Source organism: Silurus aristotelis, assembly GCF_946808225.1.
Source record: "Silurus aristotelis genome assembly, chromosome: 4".
Lineage (NCBI taxonomy): Eukaryota > Metazoa > Chordata > Actinopteri > Siluriformes > Siluridae > Silurus > Silurus aristotelis.
This window is the reverse complement of record NC_139577.1, coordinates 31,371,527-31,396,965: the sequence shown is the minus strand read 5'-3', so window position 1 is coordinate 31,396,965 and position 25,439 is coordinate 31,371,527. Positions and strand designations below refer to the sequence as shown.

General features: G+C 44.3%; 1 protein-coding gene across 1 annotated transcript in view; it reads right to left on the bottom strand.

The window, feature by feature from the left end:
- Positions 1-339: 339 nt before the first annotated feature.
- Positions 340-25,439, bottom strand: part of fam193a (family with sequence similarity 193 member A) — a 32,340-nt gene continuing 7,240 nt past the window's right edge. Inside the window, exons 4-24 of the mRNA XM_083538574.1 lie at positions 22,498-22,728; positions 18,089-18,258; positions 16,359-16,526; positions 14,486-14,714; positions 14,065-14,189; positions 13,830-13,977; positions 10,856-10,930; positions 10,683-10,760; positions 10,486-10,604; positions 10,140-10,394; positions 9,667-9,814; positions 7,871-8,014; positions 7,376-7,642; positions 4,785-5,019; positions 4,445-4,684; positions 4,074-4,356; positions 3,815-3,995; positions 3,492-3,716; positions 2,408-3,263; positions 1,475-1,556; positions 340-1,386 (exon numbers count right to left, since the gene is read on the bottom strand). Of these exons, the coding sequence (XP_083394700.1) occupies positions 1,293-1,386; positions 1,475-1,556; positions 2,408-3,263; positions 3,492-3,716; positions 3,815-3,995; positions 4,074-4,356; positions 4,445-4,684; positions 4,785-5,019; positions 7,376-7,642; positions 7,871-8,014; positions 9,667-9,814; positions 10,140-10,394; positions 10,486-10,604; positions 10,683-10,760; positions 10,856-10,930; positions 13,830-13,977; positions 14,065-14,189; positions 14,486-14,714; positions 16,359-16,526; positions 18,089-18,258; positions 22,498-22,728 (4,353 nt within the window). The 3' untranslated portion in view covers positions 340-1,292. The remainder of the gene's footprint in view (positions 1,387-1,474; positions 1,557-2,407; positions 3,264-3,491; positions 3,717-3,814; positions 3,996-4,073; positions 4,357-4,444; positions 4,685-4,784; positions 5,020-7,375; positions 7,643-7,870; positions 8,015-9,666; positions 9,815-10,139; positions 10,395-10,485; positions 10,605-10,682; positions 10,761-10,855; positions 10,931-13,829; positions 13,978-14,064; positions 14,190-14,485; positions 14,715-16,358; positions 16,527-18,088; positions 18,259-22,497; positions 22,729-25,439) is intronic.

Below are 25,439 nucleotides of genomic sequence, written 5' to 3'. Positions count from 1 at the left end.
CAACCAATGCAAAGTATATCTTAAGAATATAACTTTGGGTCTTGTAGCTCAAGTGAAGGGAAATTTTCATGCTATCCAAAGGCATCCTATACGATTGTGTGTTAAACTGAGAGGTATATGTTTGGGGAAGAACCACCTATGACTGGAAAAGTCAGGTGTCCAAATACTTTTGTTCATATAGTGCAGGTCCAATGCACAAAACCCCCCAAACCCTCTTCCCTAATTAATCCTGCTAGGGTTTAAACTCTCACCCTTCTGCGCCGTAGCTCCCGGTTTATCTTCTAACTCATGTTGGTCAGATGTGCGTTTGTAGGAAATAAGCACACAGACACGTAGCCCTGCCATTCCACTGTATTCCATCTTTCAAAAAAGAAAGACAAGATTTTTTAATATTACTTAACAATATGTTAAAAAGTAGCCAGTCAGGCTTCAGTGTTAATACAATATACACTCTATAACAGATCGATAGTGTGAGTATTGTTCTTTTCTTTCAGTTCGATTCTGAAAGTAGTCTGATACAAGCTGGCTACAGGATGAACCAAAGAAAAAAAAAAAAAAAAAAAAAAAAAAAAACAGAACTGAAAAAAAAAAAAAAAAAAAAAACCCTAACACTACAGAACAGTTGTTTTCTGGAACTGAAAAACCCAACATGAACATTCGGTCAAGTATCAGCCATCTTCCTGGTGGTGGAACAAGCGGCCAAGGGAAGTGGGTTCAAGTGCCCTAGTTCCGTTCCCTTCTCAGCTAACTGTAATGAAGTGCAAAATCCGTTTCGCATCCACAAATACTGGGAATAAAAGGCTCTTTTTTTCACTTCTTAACAACTTCAGATTTATTTTCTTGTTTGGATGATTCGTGTGGCCTCCACCCGAACACAAGGAGAGGATTTTTTTTTGAAAGGAGGAGTGACTGCCACCTCAGGGACGTATTCGAAATGGAAGAAAACGAGAACGGTAGAGTGGCATTTTGGGGTTGTTTACTTTTTTCCCCCCTGTCTGTCCTATTTTTCCCCTCCTCCTCTTCCTCCTCCTTTAAGTACTGCAAAGCTCAGTGTCTGAATTCTTTTGAGGACCCATACAGCGGCAAGGACAAGGCAAGGCATTGTGGGTAATGTAGGTTGACGGAGTAGCTGGTTGGAGCGTAGCAGCACTGGGATCAGCAGTCAGCCTGGTGATAAGAGAGACACAGAGAGAGAGAGAGAGAGAGAGAGAGAGAGAGAGAGAGAGAGAGAGAGAGAAAGAGAGAGAGGATCGCTGATTGAATCCTGACGAGGATCTCCTCTCGTCTTCTCGTTAGTGAGCCGCAAACGTGGCCTTTTTCAAGCTAAAATTGGACCAGTTGATTGACAGCCTCTGTCTCGTCTGGCGAGCAGAGTCCAAGCAGAACCTGAGCGGAGGAGAACAGATTAAAAAAAATAAATGAAACAAAATCAAGATCGGTGACTGAAATTTCTAGTTCTGTAAGCGAGACACACCTTTTAAAGCATTCCACCTCACGCTCGGTCTCATCCATATCGACATTGTCCAGGTCGATGTCCTTGGGCAGGAACACGTCGTCTGTAAACGCAGAGTTTCTCACAGTTAGGACTATTAAATTATACAACATTGAACCAAAACTAACACCTCCTCTTTCTTTCTGCCAAGTCAAACATCTAAAGTATCAGTGATCCTCTCCCTTTCTTCTTTCCAGACCTGCCTGATTCATCCCGACTTCCTACTGCTGGATTCAATCCAGATCACTGGCTGTAGCTGTAGGATGGTTCCACATCGAGCAAATAATTACATGAATTGAGAGAGATTATTTCAATTAAATCTCAGATATTATAAGATTTCTGAGAAGGAACTTTTGATCAAAACAACGAAACAATAAAATGACATTTCAGGCCTTTTATTTTTATTCTGCTGATAATCAGATCTAAAACGATCCGTGCTCATTTTACATCACGTCGGTTATTTCGCATAGATGTTGACGTTATCCATTCCTGGTAAATATGTTAATTTTCTAAGAATAAACATTGGCCATATCTGCTGATGAACTCACTTTTCTCTACTGTAGTGACTGTAGGTTTCAGACTAATGAGGGACATTATTCATGGTGAAAACAGATGGGTGGAGTGATACATACAGACACTGAAAACTCCCAGTGCAGTTATTATTATTATAAAAACTCAGACACCAATCAAATTTGTGGACCGGAACTACCCTATATGGACAAAAGTTTTGGGACACCTGATATTTTCAGCAATATAAGGTTCTTCCGCAAACTTTTACCACAAACTTAGATTTGGATGCGGTAGCGTGAACTAGGTCACGTCTACACTGATCCGGATAAATGTGGAAAAACGACGGTTTCGGCGGTGGATGGATTTTTTAAACCCTGCATGCAAGAGGGTGGATATTGTGTTTACCTATGGAGTTATTCATCTTGTCTGCCTTCTTCTTCTTGTTCTTCTTGGCCTTGCTCTTGGGCTGGGGAGACTCCGCTGCTACGGCTTTCCCGTTCTGCTCGACAGTCGAAGGCTCGGGCGAGTTCCTCTCCTCTTTCACTCCATTCTGGTGCCTCTTCCCGTTTGTCCTCTCTTCTTTCTTGGATTCAGAGAGCTGCTCCTCAACTGGTCTGGCCTTGACTTTACTTTCTGTGTGTGGTGGGACTGGTTTGGGGGTGGGTTCTGTTGCTCGGGACGGGTCGTGCGGTCGTTTTCCGGCCTCGCCGTTGATTCTGGAGGTGCAGTTGTGCTGCTGTTTGGGTTTCGACCTGTTGCCGCTGGGTTCTGAGTGCACCAGACAAGGCAAAACTTCAGCAGGCTTTTCTCTGCCACGTTGTGGGCTTGATGGATGAGTTTTGACTTGGGGTAGAGGTATGAGCTCTTTAACGGGCTCATTAACGGGCTCTTTGAGACGGACAAAGCCGTGTAGCAGCTGCGCTTTGCCATTCTGCATGCTTTCCAGAACGTTCTGTGCACTCTGGCGTAGCGGCTGGGGGTTGTTAGTGGGAGCGGGTGACGGAGACGACCTTTCAGGCTTGGCTGTTGTGGCTGGAGCTTCTTTGGCCTTGTTGTCCCTCTTTTTCTTCTTGGAGGTGGATGTGTTGTTAGTGGTGGTGGACGAGGCATGGAGCTGCTGCATCTCCTTCAGACGGAGCAGCTCCTGCTTAAGCGCCTCTTCCTCCTCCTCCTGGTGCCGCTGCTGTGCCTCCAAAAGCTGCTGTTGCTGCAGCATCTCCCGCTCGTGCGCCTCTGCCTCCAGACGTGCTTTCTCCTCAAGCTGGGGGGAGGGGAGGGGGGGGGGGGGGGGATAAATAAAAAAAAAATCGCTGGTGAGGATCAGAATGAACAATGAACAAGAATCAGAATGAACAATTCCATAAAGGACCATTAGGGGCCACTGTTGAGTAGATATTGTCAGTGGACAGCTCGTCAACAAACAAACAAACAAACAAACAACAAAGCACCCATATAGTAGGTGCACCTGTATTTTTTGTGTTTTTTTTACCTTCTTCTGTTTGTGCCGTGCACGTTTGGCCGCTTTGGCGCTGGTGGCGGGTTTGTTGCCGCCGCTGTTAATGAACTGCAAGAGATCCTCCACTTTGCGGTGGTCCTCCATCCCGTCGCGCTCCAGCTCTTCCTTCTTGGGCTGTTCCTCTTTGCGCTTGGTGAGGCGCAGCCGGAGCTTCTCCCGCATCTCAGCATAGTTTCGACTAGTGGGAGCTGCAGGAGGCTACGGGAAAGGAAGAAATTCAGAAGTTATTGTATCCAAGCGGTAAAATAAATTAGTGAAATTGTTGAAGTTAAAAGTCAGTACGCTCTTCCTCTCACCCCTCCATGGCCAAAGAATTCACAGTAGCAGCAGTCGCAATATTTTCCTTCTTTTTGATTGGTGGACGTGGAGGTGGAGGAGCTGTGTTCGGAGCTGCTGTCTTCGTCCGGACTTTCTTCGTAAGCCTGGTGCTCATAGGCTCCGCCTCCCTCGCACCGGTGACCCTCGCAGTCCGGATCGCTGCGGACAACAGAGTCATTAAAAAAGTGTGAAACGTAAAGAACGTATAATGAATCGGTATAATGTGCACACACTAACCTGCACACACTGCTCGGCCCACTCACTGGCCCCTCCGCCGGGACGGACAGCTGCTCCACCCCGGGTACACACAGCGTCTGGTGGGCATCTAAAAACCCCGGGGCAGGAGCTGCAGTCTTTGTTAAGGGCTGAGTAGCAATGCTGGGGAGATGTGTGCTGGGGATGACCGGGTGGGCGGCGCTGCTGAAGGAGGGCAGGGAGGGCAAACCGGTGGGGCTGTTCCTAGGAGCATGGGGGCCGGATTGTAAATGGTCCTCTTTAACTATATTATGGAAAACTTCACCTGAACACGTGGGAGGAGAAAAAAATAACGGAATAAATTCACAGTAGCGGCTACGAGAGCGCGAAGGTAAAGGCGATGATGTGCGTACCAAGCGCCGCGGCTCTTTTAGCTGAAGCATGGATGTGATTGTTACTGGACTGGACAGTGGTGGCGGTGCTGGAGACTGAGGAGATGGCTGAGGAAGTTGCCATGACCACCTCGCCCGCCTCCATGAAGGCATCTTGGTAGTTAAACAGACACTTCTTCTTCTGAGGGATGCTCTTCTTCTCCTTGCCCTCAGGAGCCGGGAGGCATGAGGAGCTAGGGGCGGGAGGGGCGGAGTCTAACCCTGGGCAAAAGAAAGGGTATGAGATAAGAGGAGTTGAGATGCTGATTGATGTACTGCAACTGATAAGAGATAACGTGAGTAGAGGAAAGGTGTCGTTCACCGGGTAGCGGCTCCTGCAGTAGTACGTTTGGGTTCCAGTTCTTCATCATGTGTGTGTCCCAGAGGTTCTCGAATTTAAGCGAGGGACAGGACAGGGAAGCGCTCCAGTCTCCGGCTCCACCACTAAAGCAGCTTTGGTACACGTGTTCGGGGAGAGCCGGGCTGAACACCTGCTGATGCTGCTGCTGATGCTGCTTTAGTCCTGTGTGATTGGATACTGGTGCTAGTGGGAGAGTCTACAACACCAAACGTGTTCACATACACACAAGCATATTACAGATAAAATATTAGTCATACTTAACATGTTAAGAACATTATTTATTTATCCATCCATCCATCCATTCATCCACAAATATACCTATGTATCTGAAGGTTCCTCTTTATTGCATCTAAACTATAAAAGGTTGATAAATTGCACCACCTGTTGGTAATGACATGACAAGGCAGCAATAATGCAAAACGTTCTTAGATAAGTGTCAGAAAAATTGTTGTACATCCATTTATACTTTATACTCAAAGCATTTCATTTCTGACTATCCCTGATACTCTACCCCATGCTTTACATAACCAGGTCCAGTTTTTAACTGTTTGGTTGGACAGATAGTTGACAATATATCTGATGATTTTATTTGACCTTTTATTAAAAATATACCGTATTTTCCGGACTATAAGCCGCTACTTTTTTTCCCACGCTTTGAACCCCGCGGCTTAAACAATGAAGCGGCTAATTTATGGATTTTTCTTGAGTTTTTCCATTTTTTTTTAATTTGGATGATGATGTTCCTCTGACGTTTGACCTGCCGCTTACTCGGACTGTGTACAGGAAATGTGAATCATTCGTCACGCTGAAAACAACCGGGCATGAAAACACACACTTCACCTGTGTTCTGAGCTGCACGGCATCGGGAGAAAAGATTCACCGATGGTGATTTTTAAACGCACGACGATGCCAAAAGAAAAAATCCCGAGAAAAATTGTTGTGAAAGGGAGGAGGAAGACAGTGAACAATGACTTTCTTGGTAGGCTACTGTTTAGATACAAGCCGTGTAACAGACACTGTCTTTTGTTAAAGCCTGTGTAAAGTTCATTAGTTTCAGTGTAGACACTGAAGTGTAGCGGCTTATAAACAGGTGCGGCTTATTTATGTTCAAAATAAAAATCTGTGTCAAATTCAGTGGGTGCGGCTTATATTTGGGTGCGCTTAATATTCCGGAAATTATGGTTATTCCGTTTTAATTTAATGTTAGGAATATACACAATTAAAACAGGCCTAATTGTATTATTAAACAGAAATGGAGAGAATTTGAGGTGTTACAGTACAGGGTTTTTGCTACGTTGCTCATGTGTACCAGATGCAATCCGTGTTTTACGTGCAGAACACAGCAGTAAAAATCCGAGTCCCTCACGAACATATTAAGTGACGGACCACAAGCTTGTTTATTCTCCGCCTCGCACTTTGAGCGCAGTCTCACCATTACGACTTTTGTTTGTTCTGCGCATGTGCGAAATCGCTGCCGCTTCCCGTCATTGCCAACGTTTTTACGACTGTCTATGAAGTCTTTTGTCTTTTATGTCCAGCTTCCAGAATATCTCTTAAAAGGACAAAATCCTGAAATCTCTGCATATCAAAAGAGTAAATGAATGATGGATGGATTTAATTAATTTGTGAATAAATAAATTGAATGAATAAATTAATAAATAAACAAATTGCATTTAAAAAAACACACAAAATTAAAGTATGCTGAAATTAGAACAATTAATTAGAACACATTTTTAGAAAATTCAATATTAAACAAACACAAACACACACACACACACACACACACACCTCTATTACTCAAATAGGATAAAAAAAATTGTAAAATAATTTAATTATTCCATTAACTAATTTTATTAAATCAATTTGTGCCAATTTAAATCAATTACCAAGCAACCATTTAATTTTTAGAAAATGTAGACTGTTAATATTTACAAAGGATGATAATAATAATAATAATAAAACACGACGTTAATATATAATAATAATAAAAAGACATTGCATTTCTTCCTCCAGAGAACCGAAACTAAACTTAAAAACAGAGGTATGTACCGAACAGTGAATTTTGTGTTCAGTTAAACCCCTAATGGTAATAGATATAAAAGTAACCCAATCTACCCCTTTATACACACACACACACACACACACACACACACACACACACACACACACACACACACACACACACACACACACACACACACACACACACACACACACACACACACACACACACACACACACACACACCTTTACACTGGGATTACCCAATCTACCTGTACAAGCCTTTCTATAATGTCACATTGCATTCACACACACACACACACACACACACACACACACACACACACACACACACACACACACACACACACACACACACACACACACACACACAAACACACATTTCTGTTTTATAAGATTGTACATGTAATTAGTCGGTTTTTAGTTTTGACGGTGTAACAGACTGTTACATATCCCAATAAAATCTAATGTGTGTGTGTGTGTGTGTGTGTGTGTGTGTGTGTGTTTTTGCATTAATTCGAGTGTCTGACCTTGCTATGTGTGAGGGGAGGGCTGGAGTACAGTGTGGGCAGCAGCGGCCGGGGCAGATGGGGCAGGTTGTGCATGGGCAGGTGGCCGTGGATGTGGGGGTAGAGGTGGAGCGCAGGGTGAGCCGGACTCTTGTCTGTGAAGAACTGATGGGGTGGCGTGTGCAGGTGCCGAGGAGGAAGAGCGGCAGTGCCCAGTCCTGCTGTACCGCCGTCAATGCTGCTTTGGTTGCACACGTGACACTCGCATGGGTCCTGCACCTGCTCCACCTTAACAGAGATGTTTGGACAGAAAAAGATATTTGAAAAATAAATTTAAATACAAAAAAATATATATATATATATATTATGTATACAACCCTAGAATGTAACTATAATTGGATAAAAAATTTTAAGTAATTAATAAAAATGATACCACTGCTGTGGTATAACGAGAATAGAGCACTTCATGCTTTCATAGTAAATAATCAGACAGAGTGGTAACAGGGACTCATCTACCTGTGCATGCGAGTAGGAAGGCGGAGGACTGTCTCTCTTCCCACAGGACAGCTCCCCCTGCTGGCTCAAAGGCTGAGTGCTTCTCTCACCCTCCACTTCCTCATCATCTCCCTCAGAGGAACTGCTGCTGCTCCCTCGTGGAGGCTACGGAAGAAAAAAAAACTTTTCAGAAAATGTGCAGGTGTAGACTCTTATCATATCCGATCTAGTCCTGGTGAAAACTGCCTATTTCAGGATTTTGATCTTGCTGTGCACTTAAACCTGATTTTCAATCAGTCTCAAAACGTTCATCTTGTGGCTCCATGCAGCATTCAATATACATCCTTAAAACGTTCAATCATGTTCTTGACAAATAAGATTCAATTTAACTTTGTCATTGTGCAAAGAGGCAATAAAATGCAGTTAAACAGAAGGGCATAAAATCAAGAACATATCGGGAACCCTAACGCGAACCTTAGACGAACACTGGTTCAAAGAACATAAATTCTTCACCTAAATAATTTTGTGGCACCACTGGGGAAGGTGAAGAGATAAAAAAAAAAAAGCTTAATAAACTGAATGGACATTTAGGTTGCCACTGGATGAAAACAGGTTCCCTTTTAAAATTGATTCCTTTCTAGGTTTCTCCTCTTACCATTTCAGAGTTTTTTTTTAAAGTCATTTCAGGAAAAAAACCCATGTAAACAGACTTAATTTTAATTTTTTTTTTAAATCCTCCCTTAGCATGAAAAACAGCTTTACACACTCTCGGCAGTTTATTTCTCCAAACATTTAGCTGAAATTATTTGCCGTGCCTCTTGGCAAAGATGTTCTTCAATAGTTTTTTTCTGACCTTGTGATCCAGTTCATCCCAGAGCAGTTCAAAAGGATTTGGATGCGGAAACTGGGCAGACGATTTCATGATAAATATCACTCCAGCTGGCTGTTCGCTCACTAAATAACACTTACAGAGCTCAGACATACGCAGTCTAGACGGAATTGCATGGTGTGAGTTGAAGTATGCAATAGTAGTTCAGTTTTTCATTCACCCAAAAACTCCAAAACACCCCTAAACCATTAAGTGTCCACCTCCATGTTTGACTGTAGGGGTGGGAAAGTCTGCTAACATCATCTCTCCTGTTCGTCATCTTTCACAAAGTCTTTTTTAGAGCCAGAAATGTCCAATTTGGACTTCACAGAACTTTCTTCCCGACTTTCACTGCCCAATTCATGTGTTTTTGCCGAAAACTTAGGAAAAGGCATATGAGGAGCTTTATGAGAAGTTCGACATCAAAGAAGGAGAAAAGGATTTGTACCGAGAAGGTGTGAGAGTGTGTTGAGAAGATGGAGGGAGTATTTTGAGCAGCTGATGAACGAGGAAAATAAGAGAGAGAGAGAGAGAGAGAGAGAGAGAGAGAGAGAGAGAGAGAGAGAGAGAGAGAGAGAGAGAGAGAGAGAGAGAGAGAGAGAGAGAGAAGGTTGGATGGTGTGGAGATTGTGAAGCAGGAAGGTTGGACTGCATCAAGGTTCGGCTCTGAGCCCTTTCCTGTTTGCAGTGGCGATGGACAGGTTGAAGGACGAGGTCAGACAGAAGTCTCCCTGGACTATCATGTTTGTGGATGATATTGTTATTTGTGGTGAGAGTAGTGAGCAGGTTGAGAAGAGCCTGGAGAGGTGGAGGTACGCGCTGGAGAGAAGGGGAATGAAAGTCAGTAGGAGTAAGAGTACGTGTGTGAATGTAGAGGACAGGGGGGTATGGAGACGGAGGATCCGCTGTGGCGACACGATGGCAGGAGATCTATCAGCAGGAGACCCACCTCGTGTTTGAGCACCGTGTTCTCTCCGCCTCCGTTGAGCTGAGCGTGCATGCCGTTCATGCTCGCCACCACTCCGGCGTCCTCGTACCTGCTCAGGGGGTAGATGGATGGCAGTGCAGGCACTTCATCATCGTCGTCGTCGCTGCCACTAAAAAATAAAATAAAAAACTTAAAAATTGATGACACCTTTGATGTAACTGCATCCGGATAAAGTGTTTCTAATTAATACATATACATTTTATAGTGTATTTTATATCATTAACAAATGGCTGTGCTACAAAAAAGGTGGTAGTGATTTAAGCATTGGACTTTGGACCTGAACGTCTTGAGTTCGAAACCCAGCCACCACAAGCTGCTAATAATGGGCCCCTTAGAAAGGCCCTTAATTAGTATAAATGAGAGAAAAGTCGTGCTGCCAAATGCTGTAAAATGTAAACACAAAATGACAAAACTCTTTGTACATAAAGACTCACAATGTAGGTGCCCTGTCTTGGGGCAGGAGGAGGCGTGGATGCTGCTGGACAGTGATCGGGGAACTAGAGGCAGACCCGGAGCCGGAGCCAGAGCCGGAGCTTCCCGAAGACATGCTCGGAGGATGAACCTCTGAAAGGTAATTTAGAGGAGGCTCAGCCTGAAGTGGCAGCTTCAGGTGAAGCTCCTCCCCTACAGGGGCATCCATGATTCCGCACGTGAGGATGTGAGAGAGGCTGCAATCGTCACAGGTGCACCTGGTGAACAAACAAAGATGGGAAGATTTGAATGTGCTGCAATACCAGGGATCTGGTATTTAGATTTCTACAGCACTATTGTGAGCGTCACCTTCTGCGGTAGTTGCAGTTGGGACAGTCTGGAATGCTGAGCCGAGACGAGAGCATCTGCTTGACCGTGTCTGTAAATGTGCTGTCTCCTGCTAGAAACTTCTTACTGTTCTGTAGGAACTGTTAGACAAAATATTACAACACACCGTAACGTGTTCTCACCCTGTTGTCTTGGAGTTAAAAAAAAAAATCCAGTACCTGCTCCTCAAAAAACCTCCTCTGTTTGAAGATCTCGCCGTCTTCTTTAAGCATCCGCTGCTTGGTTCGTAAAGACATCTGTTATGGGAGAGGGAGGAAAACGAATTTGGTGAACGAGTGCCGTGTGAAAGAATAATAGTAAAGGGAGAAATTTGAACGAGAGAAATTTTTACATTTTTACTGATTAGAGACTTGTGCGGCTCGGTGTGCTGATTCGTGAGGTTTTGTCCATCCACTTTAAAAAGTAACTGGAACACAGAAAGAGAGAATTGAATTAGTTGAATGTTACGTAAACTGCGTGCCAGATTTTGATGAGTAAGCAGATGAGAAAGGTAGTATTTCTCTAGAAAAAGTAACCATTGTTTGGACAGGCGATAGAAAGAACACCACCACCACGGAAAACTAACAAACAAAAAAACCGTCTAAAGTGCTGCGGGAGCATTTCAGCATTGAGCCTTAGAGAAATCTACGAGTCTCTATGATTGATCATAATTCTTGATCTCTGACCAGGAAAAACCAAAGAAAAACAACATTTCGACTCGGAGATCCTACTGAGGAACACCGAGCTCCACACGGATCAAAACGGCATGGCAGCTCCCAGCATCAGGCGTGAACAAAGCCTTACCTTTAATGAGGAACTGTTATTCTGTACTCACAATTGGTTTTCCCCAATTAACTGCTTGAATCCTTCCAAAATTTACTTCCAAAGGTGAAATCGTCCACTAAGACGAGGCACGTATGCTGGAGTTTCATTCAGGAAGTGCCATTCTTGTTTTTCCTGGTAACGTTTTACATTTCACTGCGGTAGCCTGCATCAATTATCTCTGTTGCTGGGCTACACTACATTCAGTGTCAGGCACTGAGGCAACTGACTGATCAGATCATCAGCAGCATCATCTGCACTCTATTCTTATTATTCTAGAAGGTTGAAACAAATCCCAACCATATTATTAGAGGCATGAGAGAAAGCAATACACTGAACCACTTTCTACCCCCTGCTCCACCCCATTCCCACCTACAATCTATCATTGGTTTCTATGAGAGCATTTGCATTCCAATCAGCACCGCATTTACGTATGTGGCATTTGGTAGACGACCTTCTGCACAGCAACTTCTTGCTCAAGGACCCAGCAGGGGCAGCTTGGTGGTGCTGGGACTTGAAATCATGACCTTGCGATCCAGAGTCCAATGCCTTAACCAAACAGCTACCACCAAAACTTAATTCTTCTTCTGTCTCCCTGTCCTCCGCATCTGCCTCTTAAAATCCAACTACCTGCATGTCTTCCCTCACCACATCCATAAACCTCCTCCTTGGCCTTCCTCCTTCTTTGTGGCTTCATCCTCAGCATTCTCCTACCGATATACCCCATGTCCCTCCTCTGCACATGTCCAAACCATCTCAATCAAGCCTCTCTCACTTTGTCTACAAAACGTCCTACATGCGCTGTCCCTTTAATACATTTGTTTCTAATCCTTGTTCTTCCTGATGAAAATCTCAGCATCTTTAACTCTGCCACCTCCAGCTCCTCCAAGCTTTCAGTCTATGCCACGGTCTCTAAACTGTACAGCATAGCAGGTCTCACCACTGTCTTAGAAACTTTCCCTTTCACTTTTGCAGATCTTTTATGTTAAACCCCTACTTCTACTCTTCTCCACCCACTCCATCCTGCCTGCACTACTTTCTTTACTTATCTAACACACTCTCAGTTACAGCAAAACTTGACTATATACCAACAAACCTTGGTTCACGCAATCCTTCCTGACCAGAGCCCAAATTGAAGAACAAAGTAATTCAGAGCCACACAAGACAAGATGTCTTCCCCCAATCTGGAAACCTCCAAGTGGCTTCCGGTGCAGACCAGGCGTCCATCCCACCCTGCTCCAATTCACATCCTTCACCAACAACAATAGCTAGATTCCCCTAGAACCTAGCTATTCTTCAGCCACAACAATTCACACTCTACATTTCTAACAATACCGGCTCACCCCTGGACTCCATCCATCAATATCCCACCCTGCACCCCACCTGCTTTGAATATCTGTAAAGAGGATGTCTGTAAAGACTTTCAAAGGCTCGTGTCCTTCAAGTCTTTCCCCACAGGGTTCCTACTCATCATCAATGTTAAAATTCCAGACTTTTCCAGACTCAAATCTGCAGACTTCCCAAAAATTTTTCAACACTATATTTAAGATCTGAAATAATGATTTTAAATTCCAACTATTGGACGAGTTACACTACGATCGCCGATGTATGATATTATACTATCAAATCATTGCCGGAAGGTTGTAGCTCCTGTAGTTCATACAAATGAACACCGGAACCAAACCACGTTCAATGCACACCATTTTATTAAAACTGTAAACCTTCAATCCTTCAGTAACGAAAGGATTCATCATGTGCAATTCACCAAGGAACTCCAAAACAGAACTAAAGTCCATTAACAAAAGCACCCTTTTGCCATGTTCACACGGATACGTTTGAAAACATTTTTCCTCACAGTACAGGGATGTAATTGTTTTGCAAAACATTTGAAAACGATCGTGGGATTGTTTTTAAACAAAAACCCCATTATCAAATATATCCAGAGTAGTATAGACGTCATTAACATACGTCTAATATACATTAAGTCCTCTACTTAAGATTGAGATTCGTTACGACGACTCCATCTTAAGTAAAAAATATCGCGAGTCGAAGAGGGTACTATAACTGTAGTCTTTTCAAATTCATGCTTAAATTTGAAACATTCGTGCAATTTTGGCGTGTCGCTCAAGTCATCGTAAGATCGAAAAATCGTAAGACGAACCATCGTACCTCTGGGATCATCTGTATATGTATATATATCCATCCTATACCTTTTCCATACTCTTTCCAAATGCATAGGAACCATGTTTCCAATCAACTAAGCTTTGATTTCCCCCCCCCCCCCCCATAATAATAAAAAATAAATAAATGTGTGGTTCCAACCCCTCCCTCCTCCACCAAAAGAAAAAAAAACCTTCTTGCACCTTCATTCTCAATGACTGCAATCCAATCAGACTGATGTGAAGACATTTAAACCAGTGTAGGACATGCAGCCTGTGGGAGACTCCCACAAATAGTGAGAGTCTCCCAATGTCATGTATGCAGAACCCTGTATAATGTTTGACCTGCTCGTCCACGTAGTTGTCTATCCTCTTGCGGCACTCCATCCACTCCACCGCTACGGCCTTCATCTCCTGCTCCAGGGCGTGCAGACTGTCCAGCAGTACCTTGTACATGCCCTCGCTGTACGAGTCGTGAGACGCCGTGCCCCTTCTGGACCACAGAAAAACATAGACTTGTCACCTGAACGCAGACTGTTTAAGCACAACCACGAGTCTGGGGTGTTTAAGCAGGACGTACTTGAGCTGAGCGACGAGAGTTGGCAGGCTGCTGTGCAGGATGGGCTCGGAGAACACCAGACTCTCGAAGAGGTGCTTGTTGTGCAGCTCCCACGTCACCTGGAACTTCTTGAGGTGCTCGTTCTCCTGCAAGAACAACAGCGAGGGGAATGAAGATGTATCCTCGAGTCAAAGCGTGGAGATCATTTATTAAATATACGTAAAACAGTGTGTGTTGCGCACTATATGGACAAACGTAATAGGACACATGACCCAGAAGTGTGGAGGTTATTATACCAGTAAATGGAGACTAAATGTGGAATCGGATGTTCAAAAAGCACCAACAATCTCAATCAGATGTCCACAAACTTTTGTCCATACATTGTGTGTATCACTCACAAAACCGGCTGTTTATTAAAACAAACAAGCAAAACCCAACAAACCAGTGTGAGCAGAAAGCTGCTGATGGTCCTGGCTGCCTGGCAGAGTGCACTGTACTCCTCCAGAAGCAAGGAGATGAACTGATGCGCCTGCGGAGGGCCATGTGTGGCCCCTGGGCCCTCGGGTCCCGCCGAAAGGTGCTTCAGGAGCCGGACCTTCATCTCCAAGACGTATTCCCTGGCCTGCTGCTCAAGCCGCTGGTACAGCTGGTACGGGTCCTTCTCACACAGCCTGGTAAAAGAGAAAACCACAAGCCAGAATGTGTAATTAGCAGTGCTTTTAATAGAATGACATGAAAAAGATTTTAAAATAATAATAATAATAATAAATAATTAAATAATTAAATAGAAACTGTATATATTTTAAATAAATTCTAGATCTTTTAAAAATATCTATTTCTCATGTGCCTCTAAAATAGTCTTTTAAAGCACAAGTGAAAGAAATCTTTAAAAAAAAATTCTGAGAAATGACTGAACCCTGAATCTCACTATCATGAAAACAAACCCAAGATCATGTGATTTTTGTGGGAAAGAGGAATAAACATCAAGATGTGATGTTATAAGAAAAATACATTCATTTCTGATTCTTGTTTATACATAAAACAAAACAATTATGCTGTCTCAAAAAAAATTTCTCATTTTTTAAAGAAAATTTGTGTGCTTAACAGTAAATTGAGACCTCTAACACTGACATTTCCATCACATCCACTAGATCTCATTCTACACTCGAACAGGGGGCTCTGAACTGAGATACAATATAGAATGTAAATCAGTCATTAGTACAGCATCCGAGACAGGACACCCCTCCTCCCCGTCTGAGACAGGACACCACACCTCCCCGGTCCGATACAGGACACCACACCTTCCTGGGTTGAGACAGGAGACCCCTCCCACCTGTCCGAGACAGGAGACCCCTCCCACCTGTCCGAGACAGGAGACCCCTCCCACCTGTCCGAGACAGGAGACCCCTCCCACCTGTCCGAGACAGGAGACCCCTCCCACCTGTCCGAGACAGGAGACCCCTCCCACCTGTCCGAGACAGGAGACCCCTCCCACCTGTCCGAGACAGGAGACCCCTCCCACCTGTCCGAGACAGGAGACCCCTCCCACCTGTCCGAGACAGGACACCTCTCCTCCCCGTCCAAGATGTGAGACCTCAACTATTTGAGACATTAGATCTCACTCTCCTGTCTAAGACAAGAGATATTACATGTCTTAGACAGGAGACCTCCCCACCCTGTCCGAGACAGTAGACCTCGCCTACCTGTCCTAAACAGGAGACCTCTCCTCCCTGTCCGAGACAAGGCACCTCTCCTCCCTGTCCGAGACAAGGCACCTCTCCTCCCTGTCCGAGACAAGGCACCTCTCCTCCCTGTCCGAGACAAGGCACCTCTCCTCCCTGTCCGAGACAAGGCACCTCTCCTCCCTGTCCGAGACAAGGCACCTCTCCTCCCTGTCCGAGACAAGGCACCTCTCCTCCCTGTCCGAGACAAGGCACCTCTCCTCCCTGTCCAAGATGTGAGACCTCAACTATTTGAGACATGAGATATCACACATGTGTCTGAGACAAGAGACATTACATGTCTGAGACAATAGACCTCTTCCACCTGTCTGAGACAAGAGACCCTACCGGTCTGAGACAAGCAGCTTTACGTGTTTAAAACAAAAGACCTTACCCACCTGTCTGAGACAACAGACCTCTGTCTGAAACAAGAGACCTCAGCCACCCATCTGCTGTCTGAGACAAGAGACCCTACCTGTGTGAGACAAGAGACCTCACCCATCCGTAACCCTAACCCTTACCTGTCTGAGACAAGACATCTTACCTGTCTGAAACAAGAGACCTCACCCATCCGTCTAAGACAAGAGACCTCACCTGTCCACCAGCTCCTTCATGCTCTCCTTGTCCCGGTTTAGAGGCTGGTCCTGGTCGTCGGCCAGCGGTGTGCCGGTCTGGCGGTAGATGCAGCGCACCAAATAGCGCACCTCGGACCAGTGATTCTGCAGCTGCTGAGACTCTCGCTCCGACTCGGCTGTGATCTCCCTACAACGTGCAACCAGCCATATTTCACATATCACCATCTCTTTATCCACTGCTCTTTGCATTACTGAGATTTAAGCAGGAATGCATGCTTTGTTAGCTGGTTTCTCGTTCACGGGAATTGTACTGCAGATTCCTACACATTTGTCCCTGCAGACTTTCCTAAAGATTTTTAAGACCACATTTTACATCTGGAATAATTATTACGTTACAATCTCTGATGTATATCAAAGTCAGAAACAGATGTATGCTATTATATTAGCTGATAATTGCCAGAAGGTTGTAGTAACTGTAACTCTTACAAAGTGATACCAATTCAATTCATTTTTATTTGAAGGGCGCTTTTAATAATAAACATTGTGTAAAGCTGCTTCAAGACAGATAACGTGGGGATAAAGAATAAGTATGATGTTCTTTATAAGTGTAAGTTTGACCCCGAAGAGCGAGCTGCGGCAAAGAAAATCTGCGGCAAAGAAAATCTCCCCGAGATACCAAAACCAAACCATGTTCACTGCACAGCAGGTGATTAAAAGTGCAATTGTAAAACAATGTTAATCATTTATAAATGTAATTTTTAAACTGGAAACCTTTAATCCTACAGCAACAGAAGGATTGTTCATGTGCAATTCACCAAGAAACTACAAAACAGAACTGAAGTCCATTAACAAAAACACCTTTTGGACAAGTCCACACTGATATGTTGTCGTTTTTGAAAACGCTCGCCAAAGTGGATCCATTTGAAAAGGGTTTTGAAGACGATGACATATTTTAGCCGTTGACGCGACTTTTCAAAGAGCCAGAAAGCACATAAACGCCAGGGCTCGATCGACGCAGTTACAGGTACGTAAGCGTTTTCAGACGTTTCAGTGAGGATGAGCAACTTTTGGGAAATGATGGAAAACCAAACGTGTAAAAGCATGGACAAAACTGCGGTGTTTTTAGACAGGGGGAAAAAAGCCGTTTTAAAATGTGTCCGGATGTGTGTAGATGTACAGTTTGTTTTACAAAAATTATTATTATTTTTTTTTTTATAAATTCTAAATTTTATATTTTAAAAACCAAAAGTGGGCACTAGTATGGAAACACACATACTTCTTAATACTCAGGAAATCATTTACATCAAATATCATACTCTCTCTTACTTTTCCAAAATGTGTAGGAACCATGTCAGTACCTGGTACTAACCATAAAGTACAACTTACCCCAAGCTGTGAGTTCAGCTAAATGCTATTGGTTTAAAAAAAAAAATAAAATAAAAAATAAATAAATGATCCTTAATATCCTTGACCTCCTGTTTCGGTGGACATCATGGAAACACATTGAATTCAGTTTGACTGATGTGTGTATGGTGTACATATCGAGTCCCTAGAAAGGGGGTGGCTCAAGAATTCTGAGCACAACCTTGCTGCCGCTGTTGGGCCCTTGAGCGAGGCCCCTGTCCCTCAATTCCCCAGTGGTATCAATGCTCTGTACAGGTACAGGTATCAGCCATAGCCATAAAAGTGTGCCTGCGTTTAATGTATGTGGTCTGTGTGGTAGGTATTGTGTTTGTAAAGCTCCTGTACCTCCTTTCGCTGCATGCCTCACAGCCACACACAGTGTCTGTGGAGATGGGTGTGCTGAGGTCCGGCGTGGGTAAAGTGGGAGCACCGACGATTAGCCTTGCGTTGGGGCCCGCTGGGTCCTGGCTCAATCCACCGTTACCCACCGGCATACGTAACAAAAAGTCCTGACTCTGCACAGAAATGGGGTTTTGGGGGGAAAGAAAGACATACAGGTGCGCATTTTAGTCTCAGACTGAAATTCAGGACATTTTTATATTGTATATTTAATATCTAACCATAGTAATAACCCAGCCATTAGGGGGGCACAAGCCAGTGTACTCTTAGTGCCGGTCCCAAGCCCGGGTAAATGGGGAGGGTTGCGTTAGGAAGGGCATCCAGCGTAAAACATGTGCCAAATCAAATATGCGGATCACAAATGAGAATTTCATACCGGATCGGTCGAGGCCCGGGTTAACAACGACCGCCACAGGTATCGTTAGCCGACAGGGTACCGGTGGAAATTGGGCTACTGTTGGCCGAAGGAGGAGAAGGAGAGGAGGAAGGCGTCTACAGAGACGGCAGGAAAAGGAGCAGTGTAGGAGAGTAGAGGTTCGGGTTGGTACTTTAAATGTTGGTACTATGACGGGTAAAGGGAGAGAGATAGCTGATATGATGGAGAGGAGAAAGGTAGATGTGTTGTGTGTTCAGGAGACCAAGTGGAAAGGGAGTAAGGCCAGGAACATTGGAGGTGGGTTTAAACTGTTTTATCATGGTGTGGATGGGAAGAGAAATGGTGTAGGGGTGATTCTGAAGGAAGAGTACAGTAAGAGTGTAGTGGAGGTGAAGAGAGTTTCTGATAGGGTGATGATCGTGAAGGTGGAAGTTGAAGGGATGATGATAAATGTCATCAGTGCCTATGCTCCACAAGTTGGCTGTGAGATGGAGGAGAAAGAAAGATTCTGGAGTGAATTAGATGAAGTGGTAGATGGTGTACCTAGGAAAGAACGATTGGTGATTGGGGCAGACTTTAATGGGCATGTAGGTGAAGAGAACAGAGGTGATGAGGAGGTGATGGGTAGGTATGGTTTTAAGGAGAGGAATGTGGAAGGGCAGATGGTGGTAGATTTTGCTAAAAGGATGGAAATGGCAGTGGTGAACACGTATTTTAAGAAGAAGGAGGATCATAGGGTGACGTATAAGAGTGGAGGAAGGTGCACACAGGTGGATTATCTTCTGTGTAGGAGATGCAACCTGAAGGAGATTGGAGACTGTAAGGTGTTGGCGGGGGACAGTGTAGCTAGACAGCATCGGATGGTGGTCTGTAGGATGGTTTTGGAGGCGAAGAAGAAGAGGAGGAAAGTAAGGTTTGAAAGAAGAATAAGATGGTGGAAACTGAAGGAGGAAGAGTGTAGTGTGAGGGGGCTTGGTGGTGGTGAAGAGGTGCCGGATGATTGGGCAACTACTGCAGGAGTGATGAGGGAGGCAGCTAGAAAAGTACTTGGTGTGACATCTGGAAATAGAAAGCAAGACAAGGAGACGTGGTGGTGGAATGAGGAAGTGCAGGAGAGCATTAGGGGAAAGAGGTTGGCAAAACAGAAGTGGGATCGACAGAGTGATGAGAAAAGTAGGCAGGAGTACAAGGAGATGCGGCAGCAGGTAAAGAGGGATGTGGCGAAAGCCAAGGAAAAGGCATATGAGGAACTGTATAAGAGGTTGGACACTAAGGAAGGAGAAAAGGATTTATACCGATTGGCCAAGCAGAGGGACCGAGCTGGGAAGGATGTACTGCAAGTTAGAGCAATAAAGGATGGAGAGGGAAATGTGTTGACTAGTGAGGAGAGTGTGTTGAGAAGATGGAGGGAGTATTTTGAGCAGCTGATGAATGAGGAAAATCAGAGAGAGAGAAGGTTGGAGGATGTGGAGTTGGTGAAGCAGGATGTAGATAGGATTAGTAAGGAGGAAGTGAGAGCAGCGATTAAGAGGATGAAGAATGGAAAGTCGGTTGGACCAGATGACATACCGGTAGAAGCGTGGAGATGTTTAGGAGAGATGGCAGTGGAGTTTTTAACCAGATTGTTTAACAGGATTCTGGAAGGGGAGAGGATGCCTGAGGAATGGAGAAGGAGTGTGCTGGTACCGATCTTTAAGCATAAGGGAGATGTGCAGACCTGCAGTAACTACAGGGGAATTAAGTTGATCAGTCACACCATGAAGTTATGGGAAAGAGTAGTGGAAGCCAGGCTGAGAGAAGAGGTGACCATCTGTGAGCAACAGTATGGTTTCATGCCGAGGAAGAGCACCACAGATGCCTTATTTGCTTTGAGGATGTTGATGGAGAAGTATAGAGAAGGACAGAAGGAGCTGCATTGTGTATTTGTGGATTTAGAGAAAGCGTACGACAGGGTGCCGAGAGAGGAGTTGTGGTATTGTATGAGGAAGTCAGGTGTGTCAGAGAAGTATGTGAGGGTGGTGCAGGACATGTATGAGGACAGTGTGACGGCAGTAAAGTGTGCAGTAGGTACGACAGACTGGTTCAGGGTGAAGGTTGGACTGCATCAAGGATCGGCCCTGAGCCCTTTCCTGTTTGCAGTGGTGATGGACAGGTTGACGGACGAGGTCAGACAGGAGTCTCCCTGGACTATGATGTTTGCAGATGATATTGTGATTTGTGGTGAGAGTAGAGAGCAGGTTGAGAAGAGCCTGGAGAGGTGGAGATATGCGCTGGAGAGAAGGGGAATGAAAGTCAGGAGTAAGACAGAGTACATGTGTGTGAATGAGAGGGAGGGCAGTGGAGTGATGCGGTTGCAGGGAGAAGAGGTGGAGAAGGTGGAGGAGTTCAGGTACCTGGGGTCAACAGTGCAAAGTAATGGAGAGTGTGTTAGAGAAGTAAAGAAAAGAGTGCAGGCAGGGTGGAGTGGGTGGAGAAGAGTGACAGGAGTGATTTGTGATAGAAGAGTATCTGCAAGAATGAAAGGGAAAGTTTATAGGACTGTGGTGAGACCTGCGATGTTGTATGGATTAGAGACAGTGGCATTGAGTAAAAAACAGGAGGTGGAGCTGGAGGTAGCAGAGCTGAAGATGTTGAGGTTTTCGTTGGGAGTGACGAGGATGGACAAGATTAGAAATGAGTTTATTAGAGGGACAGCACATGTAGGATGTTTTGGTGACAAGGTGAGGGAGGCGAGATTGAGATGGTTTGGACATGTGCAGAGGAGGGACATGAATTATATTGGTAGAAAAATGCTGAAGATGGAGCCACCAGGTAGGAGGAAAAGAGGAAGGCCAAGGAGGAGGTTCATGGATGTGGTGAGGGAAGACATGCAGGTAGTTGGTGTAAAAGAGGCAGATACAGAGGACAGGGTGGTATGGAGACGGATGATCCGCTGTGGCGACCCCTAATGGGAGCAGCCGAAAGAAGAAGAAGAAGAAGTAATAAAACGGGGTTGGGGGGGTTCTAAACCAAGATCAGAGCAGAAAACAAAATGCTCCTGTACCACACTCAGGCTGATTTCAAATTTCGGCTAACTATAAATGCTAGGCAACATGCTGCTGCGTGTATCCTTCGGTCACCTGGTGCACAGATTGCGAATCCCAAACTGAACAGTGAAGTCGAAGGAGCAACAACACATCCCCCACTGACTAAACCAGGGGTCCAAAAATTAAGGCCCGTGGCCACATTTGGATTTTAGATGTGTTTTGCTCATATCATATCTGTAGTTGATAAAGTTTTTTTCCCCTTAGTTATTAATAGAGTTTGAGGCACTGATAGAACTATCTGCAAAAATCCATACAGATAGTTTTTCCGTTTTCAGGAGCGCCATCTAGAGGCGAAAATCACTGATGCCACATGCTGTTTGTCTTTACAGGGGAGACACATGGAGAGCGCCATATTATATTTATTATTCAACATATATTCATTCATAAATGTAATTACACAATTAATACATTTATATTTATTTACTTAAACACATTTTCATGATTCAGTAGTTTTTTAAATGTTTTTATTTTAGTATTAAAGTGCAGTACAAATTTACATGGTGTTATTTTTTTGTTTGCTGTGTTTTTTTTTTTTTTCAATCCAGTATCCATTTTAAAAACTACAGGTTGATTAATCGGGTATCGGCGTGTACGATCCAACCGCGCAAAAAAAGTTCAAAAAAAAATCTAACGCTGTGTCTCGTTTTAAAAAAAACACTTCACACTGATGAAAAGCTCTGGTTTCAGCACTGGGCTTTTGCATTTCTATCGATCAGTAAATACTTTCAATCTATAGTAATTAAATAGTGATAATATGGACTCTATGGGATGCTAAAACAATCACGATGACGGCGGGAAAATGCTGGTCTTCGTTGACCAGAAAATATTCGGTGCGAACATGAGTTTTATATTATTTTATATGCTAAAAAGATAAGGATGTCCCCGAAACGTACCATAGAGGTCTGGTCAGGAGGGGGCTGCCGCTCGTCCTTCTCCACGGTGCGCTTGCAGTCGGGGCAGACGTAAAGAGGCAGCTGGAGGGCGCTGGAGGATTTTGGCGACTGGCCCATGCCGTTCTGACCGGAATCCTGCGAAACGGTGTCTTTGCGCTCGCTGCGACAGAGCAGGCAGCGATCCCCCGTGGTGTAGGGCGCCCTCTGGTTCAGGCCGAAAGTGAAAGGGGTCTGAGAGACAGACAGAAAGTGGAAAAGGGCTCAGGTTATCAAGAGGGTCTCAGGTAATTACTGTAAATCCACTGTAGAAATCTTTTGCTGTTAGCGATGCCACGATGAGTCTGTGTGACGGTTATCTGTAACGAAATGAAGACATGAAATCACTGGTCTGGATGTATCTCGTAAATAGAGATGGCAATCGAAGCAAAGCAGACTGTGCTCGGTGGTGAAACGACTTCCTACGGCAAGTAACCAGTTAGCATAAAACTTAGGAAGTGCATCAGAAGCAGCACATGCTATTTAGGTGAAAGATAGGGCTTAGACGATTTCTCGAGAAATTCGAAAACAAAAAAGCTAATAATTTTCCCACAGACCACTATTACTGATGCACCACCCGCTATACTCAGGAGCGCTCTTGGACAGGTAAATAAAGAAGACCCTGCAGAATGAAAAAAAATGAAGGAACGGGGAAAAAAGAGGCGAGGAGAAGATTCAGGCCAAAGAAAACGGCAGAAAGTTTCCAACAGTTTGAGACCATTGCTAACTAAAACATAAAGGAAACACCGTACCTTATTTTAAAGTAATTTGAAAGATTTTTTTTTTTTATATATTTGTATTTATATCTTTATTTTGATGCAACATGTCACTTAAATGCACTAAATGGGTTTAGTTTTTACAGATTGGAATTTCATTTAAAAAAGAAATGAAACACATTACATTATAATAAGTATAATAAAACTACATTATAATAAGACCAGTCTTATTTTCTCTTGTATATTTAGTATGTCTCTTCAACAAAGAAAATCGATTAATCGATGGCCTAATCGGTAGAATACTTGATTACTAAAATAATCGACAGCCCTAGGTAAGAACATTTTTGCCAATGTGAGTGAGGGAAACAAACAGATCGTACCTAATACTTTCAAAAACTGCTGCACAGAAACGAAACCCATCTGCACTGCAATGCCGTTTGACACTCACTAGATAATGTATAGCGAGCTAACGTATTTCATTTCAAACTTAATCACGTTGCTAAAGAAAGATTGTGAAACACCTCTGAACTGCACAGTCACCCTTAAAACCTAATGACCACCAATCTCCACAAGCATGCTCCAAAATGAAGGGGAACATCTCTTCATTGGTCATCGTCTTCCCTGGCGCCATTTCCATTAGGGGGCGCCACAGCGGATCATCCGTCTCCATACACCCCCTCTTTCCTCTACATCTGCCTCTTTCAAACCACCTGCATGTTTTCCCTCAACACATCCATAAACCTCCTCCTTGGTCTTCCTCTTTTTCTCCTTCCTGGTGTCTCCATCCTCAGCATTCTCCTACTGATATACCCCATGTCCCTCCTCTGCACATGTCCAAACCATCTCAATCTCGCCTCCCTCACCTTGTCTCCAAAACGTCCTACATGGGCTGTCCCTCTGATAAACTCATTTCTAATCCTGTCCATCGTCGTCACTCCAAACGAAAACCTCGACATCTTCAGCTCTGCTACCTCCAACTCCACTTCCTGTCTTTTACTCAATGCCACTGTCTCTAATCCATACAACATCGCAGGTCTAACCACAGTCCTATAAACTTTTTCTTTCACTCTCACAGATACTCTTCTATCACAAATCACTCCTGCTGTCACTCTTCTCCACCCACTCCACCCTGCCTGCACTCTTTTCTTTACTTCTCTAACACACTCTCCATTACTTTGCACTGTTGACCCCAGGTACCTGAACTCCTCCACCTTCTCCACCTCTTCTCCCTGCAACCGCACCACTCCACTGCCCTCCCTCTCATTCACACACATGTACTCTGTCTTACTCCTACTGACTTTCATTCTTCTTCTCTCCAGCGTGTACCTCCACCTTTCCAGGCTCTTCTCAACCTGCTTCCTACTCTCACCACAAACAACATCATCCGTTAACATTATAGTCCACCAAGACTCCTGTCTGACCTCGTCCGTCACCCTGTCCATCACCACTGCAAACAAGAAAGGGCTCAGAGCCGATACTTGATGCAGTCCAACCTCCACCTTGAACCAGTCTGTCGTTACTACTGCACACTTCACTGCTGTCACACTGTATTCATACATGTCCTGCACCACCCTCACATACTTCTCTGACACACCTGACTTTCTCATACAATATCACAACTCTTCTCTCCACACCCCATCATATGCTTTCTCTAAATCCACACACTATGCAACTCCTTCTGACCTTCTCTATACTTTTCCACCAACATATTAAATCAAATAATGTGTCTGTGGTGCTCTTCCTCGGCATGAAACCATACTGTTGCTCACAGATGGTCACCTCTTCTCTCAGCCTGGCTTCCACTACTCTTTCCCATAACTTCATGGTGTGACTGATCAACTTAATTCCCCTGTAGTTACTGCAGGTATGCACATCTCCTTTATTCTTGAAAACCGGTACCAGCACACTCCTTCTCCATCTTGTTAAACAACCTGGTTAAAAACTCCAGTGCATCTCTCCTAAACATCTCCATGCTTCTACAGGTATGTCATCTGGTCCAACCGGCTTTCCACTTTTTATCCTCTTAATCGCTGCTCTCACTTCCTCCTTACTAATCCTATCCACTTCCTGCTTCACCAACTCCACATCATCCAACCTTCTCTCTCTCGTTTTCCTCGTTCATCAACCTGACTTAATTACCTTCCAGTCTTTCAAATAACAGAGAACACAAGTTGGAAAAACAGAGAGCCA